Source organism: Poecilia mexicana, unplaced genomic scaffold, assembly GCF_051168715.1.
Source record: "Poecilia mexicana isolate PSO_F unplaced genomic scaffold, ASM5116871v1 scaffold_2, whole genome shotgun sequence".
NCBI lineage: Eukaryota > Metazoa > Chordata > Actinopteri > Cyprinodontiformes > Poeciliidae > Poecilia > Poecilia mexicana.
Genome location: NW_028263371.1, coordinates 31,018,154 through 31,036,874, shown reverse-complemented (window position 1 = coordinate 31,036,874; position 18,721 = coordinate 31,018,154). Strand labels below are relative to the sequence as shown.

General features: G+C 38.7%; 1 protein-coding gene across 1 annotated transcript in view; it reads right to left on the bottom strand.

Annotated features, from left to right (window-relative positions):
• LOC106917580 (voltage-gated inwardly rectifying potassium channel KCNH7-like) overlaps positions 1-16,808 on the bottom strand; it is a 60,179-nt gene extending 43,371 nt beyond the window's left edge. Inside the window, exons 1-2 of the mRNA XM_088014517.1 lie at positions 15,936-16,808; positions 12,901-13,131 (exon numbers count right to left, since the gene is read on the bottom strand). Coding sequence (XP_087870643.1) covers positions 12,901-13,131; positions 15,936-16,011 — 307 coding nt within the window. The 5' untranslated portion in view covers positions 16,012-16,808. The remainder of the gene's footprint in view (positions 1-12,900; positions 13,132-15,935) is intronic.
• Positions 16,809-18,721: the final 1,913 nt, after the last annotated feature.

Below are 18,721 nucleotides of genomic sequence, written 5' to 3'. Positions count from 1 at the left end.
TGGTGTGACTTAATTCTGCAAATAGACATTTTGTACATATTCAGGTTCAAAAATCTCTATTTATTTGGTATCTGTGTGCACCGAACCATCAAGATTACACTCTGGATTAAGCAAACTTAAATAACTGCTGGAAGATGACTTATTGGCCATTACAGTGTGTGCTCACAGTTGGCATGGGGAAGGGAGCTCAGGGTTCCAAGATGCTGGAAATGGTTTACTAAGCAATTTCATAAGCTTTGGGACTCAGTGTCAGTGTCATTATCCACAAATGGACAAAACACAGAACAGTGGTGAACCTTCCAACGATGGCCAAAGTTACCCCAAGACTGCAGCGACGACTCATCCAACGGGACATAAAAGATGCCAAAACATCATCCAAAGAACTGTCAGAGGTTAAGGTCAGAGTTCATGCTTCCGTCATAAGAAATAGACTGGGCAAAAATAACATTAAGGCTCATATCAATTTTTCCAGAACACACCATGAGATCCCCAAGACTTTGCAAATTGACAATAGGTGTGGCTCCCATTTCATCTGTTATAAAAGTAACAACATTTCAGAAAACGATCATAACACCAATTTTGAAACATGATGGTTTGAGACTATTTTTGCCGTTTCAGAACTTGAAAGACTTGTGATAAAAGGAACCAAAACCTCTTGAAGGAGAATGTCCGGCCATCAGTCCGTGACCTCAAGTTGAAACCAACTTGTTGAAAAGGCTTTTCATCCTGGAAAACCCTCCAATTCTGCATAGATGATTAGGCCAAGTTATCGCAAACGATTGATTTGCCTTGTTGCTGCTAAGGCTGGCCCAACAAGTTACTAGGTTTAGGGAGCAATAACTTTAATCACACAGGTTTGGATTTTTTTCTTCCTTCACCTAAACATCTTCAATTAAAAACTGCATTTTGTGTTTACTTGTGTTGCCTTTGACTAATATTTAAATTAGTCTGATGTTCTGAAACGTGTGTGAGAAACTTTAAAAACATCGGAAATCAGGAAGGGGGGAAAACACTTTCGCACCACTGTAACATATCCTTCACATTGCTTCCTTTTCCTTCACACTCCCTCGCACACACACAGATCAGTGTAACATTGCTGACTGGCCGTGTCTTCCAGTGATGCGAGATAATGATATTTGGGAATGTTGACAGTAGGGATTTGGGGGAAATCTCGGTAGTAACATGGCAGTCACAATAATTTGAAACTGCAGCCGGGGGTTTTATGATCTACACTAATAGACACTGTGACTGTTTAGGTATGAGTAAGAGATTCTAAATGACTGACACTGGTGTGAGCTGTGCCTCCAGCAGAATAGAGCTGTTGCACTTTGAGGTGTTATAGTGACATCTCTCACCTTCTTTCCCAATCCGCCTCTCTCTCTCTCTGCCTGTGAAGTGTTCAGCCTCCACAGCCTGCTGAGGTTAATTGTCATCAAATCAACTTCTTCAGCTCGCTCTCTGACCCTGTGTCAGCATGTGTCTGAGTCAGGCACTTCTGCTGACAGAGGGTGAGAAACTACTTTAGTTCATGAGTAATAAGGCCTTGCAGTGCACTGGAAATAAAAACCGTACGATGGCTCATTGAAAATAACTAGTAAGTCACCAAGTGTCTGTGCGAAGCTGAAAGAAATAATTCTGCTACGAACAACAGATAATTAGGCTAAGAAAATAGAGATATAATCTTCTGAAAGGAAATAACTGAACTTGGAGTAGAGTACAGGTATTGCAGCAGTTTTAGTCTAAGTCCAAAAAATTACCAAAACCATATCTGCTCATATGCTGATCTAACTTATTATTTATAACGTTTCGTGTCCTTTTATGGCTATTTATTGGGTGCAGTGTTGTTCAACTGCAGCTATAATAAAATTCACAAGGAAAGATCCTCAATGGCAACCCTGTAGCTCAGACAGCATCTCTTACTATACATATGCTGACTGTGATGGCTGCAGTTACAGCCACACAACTGTGGTAATATTCACTCTCACCACACGCAATAGGTTTATCTCACATATATTTGGATTTCTTTAAGTTTAGGATTTAATTTACAGAATAACTGGTTTTGTTTAGAAAGCAACACATCACATTGTATTCTAGAATAAGTGCGCACATTCTGGTTTATATTGTTGTGTTTTGCTTGATTTAATCTTTGTTTTGTTTCTGAGTTTAAGTGCTGGCTGCCCCAATCCTTAGGAGAGCAGAGAGGTGGAGAAGGGGTGGAGCAAGCCAGCTGAGACTGCAAATTGGTTCACACCATTACTCATCATCCAGAGGGGGGGAATGGGATTTTGTTATGTTAGTTTCAGTTAGGTTTCTGTGTATTTTCCCCTTTGTGTTTTGTATGTGGCCTGATCAGCCAGCATTTAAGTCCCCTTTTGTCTCTGTTTGTTAGGTCTGTTTTTTTGAGTTAGTCTGAGTTGATGTCTGTTACTTTGACCTCTTTTATGGGCCCAAATTTTGTCATTTTTTCCTATTATTTACCCAAGTTTTGTTTTGGGTTAAATAAAAAACAATTATTTTGACTTTAAACCGGTGCCTGGCTGTTCCTTAACTGCTCGGTCCATCACACTGACGATGGACAACTTTATATTAGTTTGTCGCCACATAATATAGAAACAATAACAAAATTGTCTTTCCAAGATTTAACTAAATCTGCCTACAATGTTTTTAACACTGCAACAATAAATTTCTTTCCACAACAAGACAGAAAAAATGTTGCATACTTTCATTTTCAGTAGGTTACACAATTGTATGTCTGTAAAAAAATAATAGGATTTTCAGTTTTAGTCATGTTTTAGCTGTTCAATTGCTTTAAGTTGGGATGTTAGTCTTTAAATTTTCTGTTTGCGTCATTTTATTTGCCGTTGTTTTCCTGAAAACCACTTTGGATAGTCTTGTTTAAAAAGTGTTATACATATCAGTCTCATAAAGTCAACAAACATATTAATTCATTGCGATTTAATGCTTTCACAATGTGAAAATGTTGGTGGTTGGTTGTAATACCTTTTTATGTTAAACCAGAGGCCGTCTTTTCTGACTGAGCCTCTGCTGAATCAGTCTCCATCAAAGCTTTGCCTGTGGCGCAGCAGAGTGCTGATCTTGGCCTGGCATTTAGCAGACGGTAGCTCTAGAGGGCCTACTTTCTGTGCGTAGGATTTCCCATGTTGCTCGATTCATCAGATTTAAACAGTCAAACAGACTAGTGGGCAGTAACATCATAAATACCAACAATATCAGGGATATAAAAAAAAAGAGTAATTTTCTCCATACTTTTGTTGTTGCTTTCTGCCATTCTTGCATGTTTCAGGTTATCAAAAAAAAAAGTTAATTTCAGAAACTGCACGAATATAAACAGGTATAATTTTATTAGAGAAAAAAAAACAATTTTGATTGATGGCAGGGTATCATATCCCTTTATTAAGTGTATGAGGTAAATACTTTTTTCTTTTTTTTCAGGTTCAGGTTGGTTTTGGGAAGTTTTTTCCCTTAATACAACCTTTTAAAAATGTCTTATTGTACACCAGTATTATTAAAGCCCATCAAAAATATTGAGGATCGGTCTACTGCAGGATAAATCCTGGAAATGTGGCAAAGACAATGGTCATTTTCTTCATATTTTTTGGGAATGTCCCCTGGTGTTTCCTGTTCTGACGGAGATCATTCTAAATATGGAAAAAAATTCAAAGAATGGATGAAAGTCATGACAGAAACTGCCTCAAATGTTAGTTGCTGGGGTAAAAACAAATCAGATATCAATGTCCTTTATTAAATCATAAGATAGCGTTCACTGTATAATTTTATTTTCTTATGGGGACAGGGGAAGTAGTGCCATGTTTTTATGTGTATTTTTAAAAAAAATGTGTTTATGTTTCAAATATAGAAATTAAATCATTTAAATTACAAAAAAAATGGCATTTCGCATGTACTCGGTTTTGATTTTAAAATTTTATAATCAACATTTAGGAGTGATGAAAAACGTGAAAAAAAGATGAACTTTATTAGAGTGCATAGTTTTGCAAATCTCTGTGCAGGATTGCGAAATCTCTAGATTCTAGAGAATGAAAAAGCGGTATGTAATCTAACCAATGAATGAGACTGACGGGGGGAGGAGGGGAACGTGAATGTCTGTTCATCCCTTTTTTCATATTCAATCTGTGAATGAGCGTAGGCAGACATAATGCAAGTCACATGACACACACCGACTAAGTGAATGGCGTCTTATTTGCATGGAGCTGGTGTCGTATAGCCGGGTGGGTGTGTTAGGAAATTGAGCCAGAGCAGGGTGGGGGAGGGGGCTGTCAGACTGTTTACACTCTAGTTGGTGTAATATCATCAGATAATGGCAGAGTGTGTGAGTTTAATCCATAGATGCAACTTCAGAGTGGCCTACATTATTCACAGGCGCCGCTAAGCTGCAGCTGTCAAAGATCTGATGGTTACAAGTGGAGGTTAAAATGTGAGAAAATATGCCACGTTACACAGTTATAGTCTGTAAACCATTAAATCCCATTAAAAAAAACCAACTTGTTTATGTTTGTGTGAATAAAACCTGATATTCAATATTCAATTCTTGAATAAAAAGAAAATATTGGCAGAGCCCTACTGCAGTCTGATCAATAGAAGTTCTAACAATTGAGCACAATTAAGTGTAGTAAATAAAAAAAATAATCTGACTATATTTTTAAATTATGAGATGATTCGTTTATATTTTAATCTTCAGTTAAGAACATCTTTATGTTGAAAATTAGGTTTTGCTGCCTTGCTTAAACCGGATATTTTTCTGCTCTCCTTATTTGAGCCTGAATTGTAGGAAAACAGGGGGAATGCAAGAGAGCTCCAAAGATGCAGCAGTTGCCAGGACAACACTATGCTGGACTGCACAGAAAGACTTTGTGCAGGGATTGAGAAGTGATGGCGTGACAGACAGGGAGGTGTTCATAAGCAGAAAATGAAGCAAGCACAACTCGTGTTGCCACATTCTCAGAATGCTTCTAAACCGTTCAGGTTTACACAGAGATACATTTCTATGTTTTACAAAGATTTGCAATTGTGAACAGCACATGAAAAGCCACAAAGCAGACTCATTGAGAGACATCACACAAACACACACACACACACACACACACACACACACACACACACACACACACACACACACACACACACACAATGTGGTCTTGCCAATTAATCCACCTTTTCTGTGGCTCACAAGAACTGGTGACTCTTATTCCAAGCACCTCCTCAACATTCACGAATAACTTGCCGTGTTTAGGCCCAAAAACAAAAACACAATAGTCGTTTTAGTCTGTTGAGAGAGAGAATTATTATTATTATTATTATTTATTCAGAAGCAGCTCATATTCAGCTGGATCTTATTTCTCATTGCACTTTACTGTCATCTGCTCATTTGTTCCTCAAACACACATTTAAAGATGAATGCTTGACGAATCAAGAAATCACTTCAACAGAACCTGTCTGACAATTTGAAGAATGGTAAAATGCTTCAAAAAGCAGCACAACCTGAAGACATTTAAATCAGCTATTATATAGAAATAGAGAAACTTAATTTCCCTTTGGGATTAACAAAGTAGTTTTGAATTTTTAAAGCAGAACAGTCCTGAACTTCCTACAATATGTCAGTCTTACAGAATTACTGCAAGAGAGTATCAACAGCTCATCCAGGAGGTCACACAGGAACCCAGACCATCATCTGAAGCACTGCAGCCTACACTTGCCTCAGTTTAGCTCAATGTTGATGATTCGACAGTAGAAGAGAAACGACACAAAATAGCAGTCAGTCAGAATCATGAGGTGAAAACTGTGGAGTGAAAAGCCTGTCTCACATTTCCCAACAACGGCTGAAGGACTCTACTGTGGACTAGCAAGACAAAAAATTAACTCTTTGGAAGGTATGAATTTTGTATTGTGTGTTTATTGGGACAAACGCTACAAAATTTAGTGTTAGTCTCGTCTTTGCTATATTTTTCATAGAGGATCCATTGACCATTTGAGGACGACAGTTAAACTCTCTCTCTGTGCCCCATATTGGTCAAATAATTATTAGATGGATTAATTACTTGCCAATGTGCAGACAGAGCACTTGCATAGCATAGCATGAGGTTAAATTAAAGTGGGGTAATTACTGTGACATTTGAGTAGCACTAAGTTCAATAATGGCAACAGAGGATATGTAAAGTATAAATAATCTTTGTGACACGTCCAAAAAGTATGTGGCAGTCTGAGACTATGTTTACACGATATCGCTGCCTGGAAACTGCTAGTATTTTTGGATGTTGATTGGGGGGGAAAAAAAAAAACAAAAAAAACAGCAACACACCTTGAGTCAGCTGTAGTTGTCATGCCAGGCCATTAGATGGCACTGTGATTTTGGCATGTCATTAAACGCACATGTGCTTTTCAAAAGCTTCCACCTCGCTGTAAACAGTAACACAAAGTTCTCATATAACACATTATCAGAGATTAGGCTAAACTGAAAAGGCTAATTAGCACAGCACAGCACAATGCTGTCTAACGTTTTTGTTTCCATCTGCTGTGAATGCTTCATATAAACACTACGAGTTTATACGAACACTACCTGTGGTGTGTTTCCTGCAGGATCACAGCAAAAACATTACGATTTCACCAATCAAAATACTTATTGTACAATGACAGATGTGTAGGAAGGCGATCCTTAAGTGCTGTATTCCTTAATAATTTCATCTTACACTACTGAAAGTAGACTTGCAGATGTGTGAGGAGGGAATAAATAATGCAGTGATGCAACAATATTTATACTATTAGTGTTGTGCGCTCAGGTACACCAAACCAAACCTAATGTGACAAAATGAAGGGCACTGCATGCTAAAAAAAGAGCTTATCTCGTGTGTGCAGCAGTGCATCTACAAGAACTGGGTTTTATCGAACACGTTTCCCATTTCGGAGCTACACCAACTCAGAACTACATCCGGCAAACAACCTGAGCTGTTCATCACTCCTCATTGTGTCTGGCTTCCTGTAGGGAAGATTACCCTCTCTCCAGTAGTTGCTAAATATTCTAAAGCAAGTTAACCATGTTCATCATAAAGTTTAAGCATGGCAACAAGCAGAACGGCTCTTTAAGAGATGATGACATTATCTAAGTGACCCAGAAAGTGAGTCTAAACAAATGAACTCATTTCTCTATCAAACAAATGGCGTGTCCTATACAAAGGATTAGCTAACTGACGGAGAGAGATGGCTAACAGGTGATTCTATTTTAAATCTGCTTCCTAGTTAGCGCCTCGTTAACACGTCTGCACGATGTTGCTGGAAGAAGAATAACGTGTGAAATACAATCAGTTCCTTAGCCATGCTTGTCTACCCGAGTCTTTGGACAAGCAATGACAGCCCAAGGCTAAGGCTGAAGAATGAAAAAATCCTGAACCTGTCCTTGGAGGAAGTAAACAGGAGTTTAAGGAGGAACGGTTTTAAGCGGTATAAACCTTAAAACACCAATTCTGTTAATTTTTATAGAGAATCTTGTTTGTACAGTCTGATCATGGCGGCAAGTGAAGTTTAAAAAAAAGATTGTCCATTACTGTAAACTAGAATCAGGCTCCTGCCCAGAATGAATGTACACAATTCAGTCTTGCTCATATATATATATTTTTTATGTATTTGAGCAACGGCTATAAAAGTGACAATTTTGTTTTTCTGCTGAAGTAAAAGCTTGTTTAGAGGAATCGAATATTCATCACCAGCTGAAATTGAGACATTTGTCCGACACATTTCAAACGCAAAGGAAAAGGTCTTTAAATCTCAGTGAGGGTCGACGAGTCACAAGAAACTATAATCTATTTGTAGTGTGACATTTTCAGCATTGTTTTCCATTTGCAGCTGAGAGCTTTCACAGCGTGGCAGACTCATGGCTGAAACATTGCCTTTAGGAAACGAATGGGTGAATTCTGCTAGGATATTTAAAAAAAAGTGTATATAGGAGAAGTAAGTATGTGCTGATTTGCATAAAATAATCACCACTAAATACATATATTTTTTAATAGAGGTTATTTATTTTGGGCTTAATGTAATCTCTAAAGAAACAGATGGTTGTTTATGACTGGACGGCACCATATCCTGTAGGAATATGTGTTGTAGAATATTTATCTTTAAACATGGCTTTCCAAACCTTTTAAGGTTTTCACAATCAGTAACATTGAGTCTTTTTATCAACTCAGATCTGTGCTCCCCCCAACCCCCCACATCATTGTGAGCAGTTTACCACAACGCCAGAACACGTATATCAGCGCTTCTAATGTTTTCCTCTTTTTTGTTAAATAGAAATGACAAAAATACCCCATTTACCTATCCATTAAGACCATTTGTTGTGACAGTAACAGATGGGCTCCTATGCATCCATTAGCGCAGCACTTCACAAATCAGGCTTTTACAGTTGATTGGCTGTAAAGAAGCCCCTCTTTTATATGAAAACATAGTCTGCTGGAAATTGCATAAAAGATTTTTATTAATGCAGCTATAAAGTCTAAGAGGTAGATGCAGAAAAAAATCTAGCTGTTCAGTTTGGAGTAATGCCTAATGTGTCTGCAGAAAATCAATAATAATAATAATCTAATAGTAGTTTGTTTGCCTAGAAAGTCCAGTTTGCTTTGGTGACGATGTGCAATTTAACTCTGATGTGGACCAAACATAAATAAATAAATAAATCAAACTCTGCCTACAAACCTCGGTCTGGGTTTGGTAGAAGTGAACTCTGACGCAGTTCAAGTGCATCTTTGGATGACAAGCTGACCAGAAGCTGCTCCAAAAGCAAGAAGCGAACAAAGCGCAGGGTATTCTGGGTAAATGCAACCCAAATAGATGTGTGTGTCTGGTGCAAGTGTTAGAAATAGCTTCAGGTTTTTTATCAAAAACAAAAAAGAAATTCTACAACTGCCACAATCTGACTGTATTTTATTTTGATTTATATTTTGTGAAGAAATAAGTCGCGCTCATGCCTTCTTCAGAGGTTTTCCAGACGTTTCCTTCAGTGGTTCTTGATGCAGTGCCCCCACAGGCGAGGAGGTGAACAGGGTTTTTAAAGGTTTTGTTTTGCAGGGCGAAAGCGAACTGCCAATCAAATCGAGTCTCCTGGACAATCAGGTGTGAAAACACCATCAATTATTTTAGCACCAGATCCAATTAAAGCTAAGAACCTCCTGCAACCTAAATGACTGTATTCACATTAGTTTGAGTGGGAAGAAAATCACATTTTGTAAATCAAAATGTTGCTTTTTTGCCAAATTATTGAACAATAAGTATTACCAATGCTCCATGTGACTGTGATTTCTGTCTGACTCGGGGATAATCAGAAACAAATCTCATTATTCCACCTAAAACATAATTACGTGGAATCTTCTTAAACCATCAAAAGATAGAATGTAAATGTCTTAATTTTGTTGCATGACACAATAAAACGTAAAGGACTGCACAGAGTTATTTAGAGAAATTAAACTTCTGACGTGAGAGATAATTATAAACAGTGACAGTATAACAACTGTTACTGTGAGTAATTGAGTTTTCATTAAATTAAGTTCCTAACCTTCATTATGCCAACAATCTAATTATCTCTTTGGGTTTCAGATGGCCCTCGCTGTCTAAAAGTACCTTAAAAAATATTCACACCCTTCAGCTTCAACACTGTGTCAAGTTTCAGCCACAACATCACTTTTATTTGGGTAAAAAGTCAAGTATGAAAGCTGTGGCGATGTACTGCAGGGTAGAAACAAATCTAAGGGCAGAAAATGTAAAAACTTGAGGCTCTAGCAGCCGCTCCTTGTCCTAGAGGTCAAACGGACCGGAGGCTGCATTGGCGAAGGTGCAAATCATTCAGCATTCAGAATGAGTCCGAGATCGTGCTGACAAGCACAATCTCCTTGAGGGGCGTTAAAGGACAGTGGGAACGGCCTCTGCTCAACTTGAGTCAGGGGATTAAGAAGAAGAAGAAAAAAATTGCTTCACAGACAATCCCACGGTTCACGGTGAGGAGAGGAGTCAGGATGCTGCACACAAACTCAAGCTGTAAAACAGGAACCTACTCCCTCGGGGGGGGGGGATCTGAAACTCCTTCCAGAAAAGCTGTTGAGGGTGTTGTTTCTAACACCAGTCTTGTAACTTGTCTTTTGATCCCACAGTAGTTTCTGACTTCTATCAACAATAAGGGCTATGTTTTCTTTTTATTTTTAATAAAAAAATCAATTGTAGGGGCCAGGAACGAGTAAGTGACCCTCCACGGTGAAGCTGTGGATCAGGTACGACCACAGAACCGAGGTAATTAGGGGCAGAGGAGCAAGAATGAGAAAGAAATGTTTTCCCCCGTGGCAAGGTCTGACAGTCGGGTTCCATCTAACTCTTTATTCAAGGTCCCCGTAGAGCAGCCACTCTGTCCAATGCAACTGTGCTCCAGCTTTATGCAGCATGAGGGTCTCTGTGTCCTCATTAATGCTGTTTGTTCAGCAGATTGACTCAGACTGAACTTTTTGGAAGAGACAAACCTGCCACAGTTAGGACAAATGTAGCTGAATCTGCTCTAAGTGTTGCTTAGTTTCAACTGAATGTATATACTGACAAAAATAAAAATGACAAAAAGAGGGAAAACAGACTTTTTGCAGTGGTCTAATATGCAATATAACATATTTCCGCAGTAATGCAAGTAAACAGTATTTTAATTATTCCCCAGTATACATGCATACCTGTGTATAGTAAAGGTTACTACTAACAAACTTGGAGCTCTATCCAGGCTTACTGATGGAAAGTTCAGTGGAAAGAAGAAAAGTTGTGATGCAAAAAAGGTGCACGACCAACTGCATAACTGGATTTTGCTAATAAAAAAATAGACAAAATAGTTTTGAATTGATATTTTGAAATTACCTCAACATCTCATATGTGAATGTTTTCCTTTCACCAAGAACATAAACATGTCTCCATGCTAAACCTAAAAGACTAAAAACTAAGAGCTAAAAGCTTTTCCCGTAATTATATAAGATGTATTATTGTCACAACTGACATTATTGTTTGCTTAATTACTACAAAACAATATTGTAGAATTTCCTTTTTTGGTGATATTGCAGGATATTTAGAAATGCTGAGGTTACATTTCTAGCAGATAAGTCAAAAGTTTATCAAAGATACAAATGAGACTTCACTGATGTGTTCTGAAAGGGTTCAGACGACAAGAATGAATTTCTGAACAAAACATAAAGCCACATCTCACATTTGGAGCAGCTTTTTCAAACCTACTCTCTTTCTTATTCCCTGCAATCTGTTAAACCAGCCTGGAAACGGCACCGACTTACAGATGAAAAAAACACATTTAGTTCGTTTTTGACCAGAATGGGGTTTTAATTGTTGGTTGATGTGGAAAAACTGAAATGTTGGGTTAGGTTCACTCTAGCTGAAATGTCCATACATATGGCTCCCCTTCCACTTCATAAATACACACTACATTGTTTATTTTGACTCTTTCACATGAAATCTGATTAAAATACATCAAAGTTTGCAGCCGTAACTTTAAAAAGTTAAGAAGTATAAACAGTTCAGTGAGGAACTGTATGAAGAATGAAGCAGTAGCAAAAAAAAAAATACTGATATGAAATCGGCTGTATTTCACAGTAATCAATGCAGGTGCTGGACTGAGACTTCGTAAACATTACAGGCTTGGTTAGATATCCATCCATATCCGTGGCAACAACGAGGAAAAATCTTGAGACTGATGATGTTGGAGAAACTAATTTTTCTGTTGCTGACAGAAAAATCTTTTCCTTCACAAACATTTTATAACTGCTGTTTAATATTCAATAAACAACAGATTTAGGATAATAAATGTGTCTAAAATTGTTGCACAGTAAAATACTGCTGACAAAACTGAAATGATTCAGCATCACTCCAGTGTTTTAGCAATTTTTTATCAGGATTGCCAAAACTCCACCACCGCTCTATTAATACAATCAATAAAAAAACACAATAAAAACTAATTGACTATTTTACTGCAGTTTTCTGATGAAGTGATAACTTCAGGGAATCACCAATCATACATGAACTGCAATAATATTTTGTATAATACAGTTGAAACCAGAAGTTTGCATACGCTATATAAAAAGACATAATCAGAATAAAGTTTTCCTGTTTTAGGTCAACTATTGCCCCAAGACATACAGCTAAAGGGCAACAATACCAAACACTCGTGGAATGTATTTAAACTTTTAACTTTGAAGAAAGTAATAAATAAAATGTTAAAAAGCTCTCATTTTTCTGGCATTTGGCAAACAGAAAAAAAAAATCTGCTTACCCTAGTTAACCTATAGTGGAAAAATGTTACTTTTTTTTTTTTTTTTTTAAATATAGTGTGTGTAAACTTCTGGTTTGGTTGTGTATATTTGGGGGGCTTCTCTGCCCTGCACCAGGCTGACGCCACCAAAAATGTTACATGAGGAGAGCTAATTACTAGGACACAGACGCTGTCGCTACAGGTCACACACCAACCCTGAATCAGCTAAACTTTCGCTCCAGTCAAACACTAAGACAATATCAGCTGTCGCGCAAGTCATGATCTGTACTTGCTGTTCACAAGCACCATATGCACATCAGATTATCTAAAGTACGGCTAAAACAGTCGCAGGCTGCGGTTTTAACCACTGACAACTTCCAGCAGGAAACCATGAGCAGCACAGTGAGTTATTCGATACCTCTGTGCTCGGAATGCTTTGTAGAAATGTGGGGGATGATGAGATCAGAGGCCTCAGCATGTTCGCATTGGTTTGCATCCTTCCTAAAGTGGTCCATCCTGATGCTTCCAGGTTCTAAGTGGGCAGAGATGGCGGTCTGCAGATAGCAGAAAGAAAAGCACCGCCGTGTCCCGACCGGCAAACTCACCGTCCTTGCGGTGGTAGGTGATCTCCACCTTGCGCTCTTCGGAGCCCAGGAGAGCCTGGGCCACCTGGGCCACGGCGTGCCGGCTGGTGAACTGGCCATGCAGGAAGTCGCATGTGCACGGCCTCTGCATGACGTCCGGCCGGGAGAAGCCCGTCATCTCGCAGAAGCCGTCGTTGCAGTAGATGATGGCGCAGTTCTGCACGCGGGCATTGGCGATGAGGAATTTCTTATCTGGAACGTTGTGGAGGAGAAGAGAGTGTGTGTGTGTGTGTGTTAAGCTTATTGCTGTGGGAACGGACAAAGACAGCGGTGGCACAGTTATTAAGATGGCAAACATTATGAGTGAGAATGTGCGACGTGCTTTTGTGAAACTAGGAGATTAATTTGTTTTATGTTGTGGTTTGTAACTCCTAAAAATGTTCTGGCCTGTTCAGACATTCTTATCAAAATACAAAATGAGCAGACGGGAAAACTAATTTCAGTCATTTATGAATTTTATTTTTCCAATTTGTTATTTGTCCAAGATATCCGAGTAGCTTCTGCTTGTTTTTGAGGTTAGTCAATATTTTGTGGCTTGTTTGCAGAATTTTTTTTGGATCTCCTTAATATTTTCATGCTGATGTTTAAAATTGTTTCTCACAATATATATATTAAGTCTTGTCATGTTATCTGAAAACCTGAAAATGGCAAAGCAAAACTGATATTCTGCTCCACTTTAAAATCCATCAGCAAACCAATCTAAAAAGTTAGATTTGCTCTAAAATTTCAAGACATGATCTATTAATGTATAACTTTTACAAAAATTGGTTTCAGGTATGTAGAGTTAAATACCTTTTATCTATTTACTTATCTATTTTAGTCACTTTTGAGTGTAAAAACAGTCAATGCATTTATTTTTTTCCTATTATATGTTACATCTTTCATTGTATCCCCATGTATAGCAGCCAATTTGACCAAATGCTTCAAATATTTAACGATATTGCACATAGTTAAATGTATCCAGCAAAAACATGAAGGATCACCGAAATTCCTATTCTTTCATAAACCTACTTCAAATTTAATTTAGCAAGAAATCTGATGATCTAATCTTAAAGCTAAAACATTTAAAACATGCTCATCTTAAGCAGAGCTTCTCCTTTGGACTTCACTAGAATTACAGAAGGATCTGGGTTGTTATTAGAAAGTCTAAGACATAAACACCATGACTGTTGATTATGCAGGCACAATGTTTGCCACTCATCTCTGAAAAACAAAAGTAATTGAAGTAGATTTTGTTATGCTTTGAGTTGATGTGTCTGGTCAATTTTATTTGCTATTGCGTAACTCTGTTGTTCCAGTGTGTAAAAATAATAAACGGACATGCGTTTAACCTCATCTGTCTAAACTTGTCCATAGCTACATTAAGAGCTAGAGAACATTTAGGAAAGCTAAATTAATCTGACATCATTGTTTGGGGGATTAAAAAATGCCTTTTCTGTAGAGTGAAGTCAATGAGACTTTAGGTGGAACTTATGCTGAGCTTATTAAAAATCTCTCCAGCCTAGTTCAGCATCATATTTTGTCATTTGAGCACAAGCTCATTGTGGGAGATCCTGAGGTGCTGCTAGTCCTGAAGAGATGTATAAACCTCCTCTGGGTTCTGGGTTGGCCCAAGGGAACTCTTCTTTTTGTGAAACAGTAAAAGTCCCCCTGAAGCTAGGTTTTAGGCAGACCTGAGGTCACAAACTGATGACTAGGTATGGCCCTTCAGGAATTTTTGCTTGAGAGCAAAAAATCATACAGCAAGTCGTCTATGTCCTGAAGCAGCCCCAGATCATCATACTGCTAGAACCCAGTTTGGGGTTTCATTGTTTCCTGCTTTTAATTTTATACTCAGCATAGCTGGACACCTTTGAGATAGTTCCAATTTCAGCAAACATGAGATAGGAGTTTGTATTATTTTTGGTGTGTATTGGTTTCAGAATTTGCAACTCTTTTTTGCAGCCTGCATTTGATTGTTAAATGTTGTATACAGATCTAAATTCAATTCAGTTTATTAATATATAGCCAATTCACAACACATCTAAAAAAAAAGAAAGAAAAAAAAAACCTGCAATCGGATCACAGCTTCAAAGTTAAGCACATATTGTACATTCCAGCTGATCATATCCAGGAATGAAGTCAAGGTCAGTTAATTTAAACCTAAAGAAACCCAGTAGACAGCACTGAGTCACCTTATTGAGGCTGTCAGTGGTTTAGATGTTTGTGACCTCCTGGTGAAGCCATTGATGAACTCATTAAGTCATGTCAGCAGTCGGTTACACCTGATACAGTTCACTAATGTTTCAGATTTTCTCTGTAGATTAAAACCTTAGAAAAAGCTTTGGAATCCTTTTCAGACTGATGCATTTATTATTTATTCAGACTGCCTACTTCATGCTTTCAGACTGGTTCCAGTAAAGTGATTGCTTAATTGTACAGGTCTAACATGGTCACTGCCGGGTGTGGCTAGTGATGCGTTCTCTAAAAAACCATAAACACATTTGATTCTTGATTTTACAAGATATTCTTTTTCCCCCATTGGGTCAGGTTGATTTGGATAAATTTTTACCATTCCTTTATAAACTGCTTTTTGTCCCAGTTGTCTCTGATATTAACATTTTTGGATAGCCAAAACAATAAAATGCAACAAAACAAGAAAAAAAAGAAACCTCTTCTTCTGCATTTAACTGCAAAAAGAATAAAATCTGCACAATTGTTAAAAGGATTAATGTTACAGAGCAAAAAACATTTGCTTAACGTGGGGTTTCCCTCCCAGCCCTCTGAACTAATGTGCTCCAATTAAAAGGTTAGATTTTTTTCCAATATGTTTCAGAGATAATGCTGCAATAAGATGGAGGCTTTATACACATCTTTATATTTTAGCAAAAACATACAGAATAAAAGGGAAATTGGCATAAAACATTTTAATTAGGCTTCTGAACGTTTTCCTGTTAGGAATTGCTCTCACAAACAAAAGGTAGCATCATAGCTCTCCACATTGGACAGGTACTCACTTTGTCCTTCGAATTTCCGAATAATCACTCCTAGAAATGTGTTTTGTGGCGCGACATGACCTCTCCGAACAGGCATGGTTCCCTTTCCCCCTCCCCCAAAAATAAATGTTTATGAAGAAAAATCTTTGGCTGAGCTTTAAGCGCGTGCCTTTTAAGTTCGCGGGTGTAAACCGAAGCCAGCAGGGCTCCCCCGGTTTTCTTTGTCAGCACTCTGTCATCCTCACAAGGGGAAAAATAAACAGATATCCAGCCCCGACCGAATCCCCCTTCTTTTATTTCAGCTCCCCGGCTGAGCGCATAGCAGAGGCTTCCCTCCCTGCGCTCCGCTCAGAGGAGAAGCCCGAAAGGAAGGAAGAGCCGGCGGGTCGCGGCGGAACCAACATCTCACCGCTGCTCCTTCGCCAGAGCTGCGAGCGTTTGTGGCGGCGCGTGAGAAAAGCTTGTGCGTGTGTGCGCGTGGCGCTTGGAGGGTGGAGAGGGGGTGCTGTCGTGATGGGAAGACTGATGGTCTATTAGTCCAATGGCTTGACGCATGGCACTGACACTGCGAGGAAGAAAAGGGATGCGCGAACAAAGAGGCAGAGGCAAACTAACTATGGCAGCGCTGTGACGTTTCAGTCAAGTTACCTTATTTAATTTATATAATTTATATTAATCTTTACAAATACTGGACTGTGACGAGGTAAAAATAAAAACACAAACTGCTTGCTAATTATATTGGTTTACACCTGAGAGGTTAAAAATAACGCCACAACTTTTGATTCGCGCACCTGTCACGAGCACAGCACGTGCCAAACAGTCGAAGAGGGTGGGGAGCGGCGTCACTCAGGTGTATGTCATTAAAATTAGGCGCTCTTGTGTGGAAAAAAAAAAAATGGCGACTCATGATTTCTCCGTAGTATCCTGACTGCGTTATGGAGGTTTCCACTAAACGTAGCTGCCGCGGAGGCGCTGGCCATGGTGCTGCCTGGGCGTTTCACTTTCCCCCTCTGGTATCCATGTTGAAACAGCCTTGCCTGTTTCTTTTTCTCTATATATTTATGAGAAAGTGCTTCAGCAACAATTCAAATAAAACTATTCAAAATACTTTCCTCATTGCATTGGTAGCGCTTGTTGTGGAATCATTTACAGAGGTTTGCAAAAGTATTCAGAAACCTTGAACTTTTCTATGTTTTATGTCAGAACCACACATGTAAATCTATTTTATTGTGATTTTTCATGATACACCAACACAAGCAGTGCATATTTGTGAACTGGAAGGAAAATGGTTATTTTCTATTTCTAAATAAATCTTTGTATTCAAAGTCCCCTGCAAATTCAAGACCCAGAATAACTTTTAGCTGAACTTGCAGCTGGTAGGCTTTTGGGGGGTGGTGGGGTGGGGAGATGTAGTGGGGGGCTCCGTTGGCTCTGCATAGAGAGCAGAATATCTTAAGCACAGATTTTAGCTGAAAATGCTCATTTGGAATTAGGACTGGACTTTGACTGGATCATTTTAACTCAAATTTGCCATGATCCTCACCATTCCTTTGCAGTTCTGACTATATGTCCATACCAGTCTTATTGCTTTTGCATTCTCCAAAAGGTTTTCTTTCAGGATCGGCTTATATCCATCTTCCCATCAAGCATCTGAGTCACTAAGTGCAAGGTGCCCAGGTGTGTTACCATGGTATTTGAGAGAAAAGGATTTCACCTGGCAACCCTTCCAAACACACAAACTTTAGGACTTAACTTGCTAAGTGAGGAGTGTACAGTTTGACTTGAAGTGTTTTTGTATTTATGATTTTTTATCCAAATTGATGACATTCCTTTTAATAAACTCATTGCTAACATCTTTGGCATTTTTTTTAATATACACCCTTACGTCTCCAGATTAGCTATCTGAAAAGGTGGAACCGTACAGTAAAACACAAACTAAATCAAACTTTAATCTTCTCCATACACTAGCAGGCTGAGGGGGGCTTTGAATCCTCGCTTTGCACACATACAGAGGAAGTGGAGTGGCAGAGGCTCAGACCGGAAGGGTTTTAATACACTCTCTCACATCCTTTGAGTTAATTTTCTTCACTCGCTCCGCTTTACTCCGCCATTCAATTTATTTCCTTCCCAGTCACATGTGTGCTCTCAGACGCGTGCGGGCAAAAGAACTCAGCCGGGGTCTTGTGAAACATCTGTCCTGCGCTTCCATTTGCTCCCCTCCATCTGGTCCTCGGGGGGATAATGGCTCACAACACAGACGTGGTGGAAGGTCAGTGGCATTTGCTGGTTTTGCGAGCTCTTTGTTTCATCTACATCTACCGTGTATTCCGAGTTACAGACTTGACTTCTTGTCATGTTTACCCACCTTCTAGAAGAGCAACTCTGCTGCCATATGGAACAATGCGAACAGCTGCTTTGAAGTATTTAATTTGCATTGTTGATTTATGTTGTAGTGCTGACTCGTATAGTTTAAAAAAAAAAAAAAGTTAAATCCTAATTGTAAATGATTTATTTCCCTCCACCCTGCAAAGTAAGCAGCCCTTACCCACTCAGCAGTAGAACAGTAAAGGGTAGCCCTGCCCTCGAGTCATATTCACATTAGAGGGAGTGACAGTGGAAATTAATTGTAATTTAGCTCCTGACCTGGTCACTGAATGGAGACATATTTTTTGAACTTAATTCAAATGCAGAAATATACTAATTACTGGCTGAGATATTGTTGAAAACAACAATCACACATGGGGTTTTATATACCCAACATAAGGGAGTGCATAGTTGTGAAGTGGAAGGACAATGATGGATGGTTT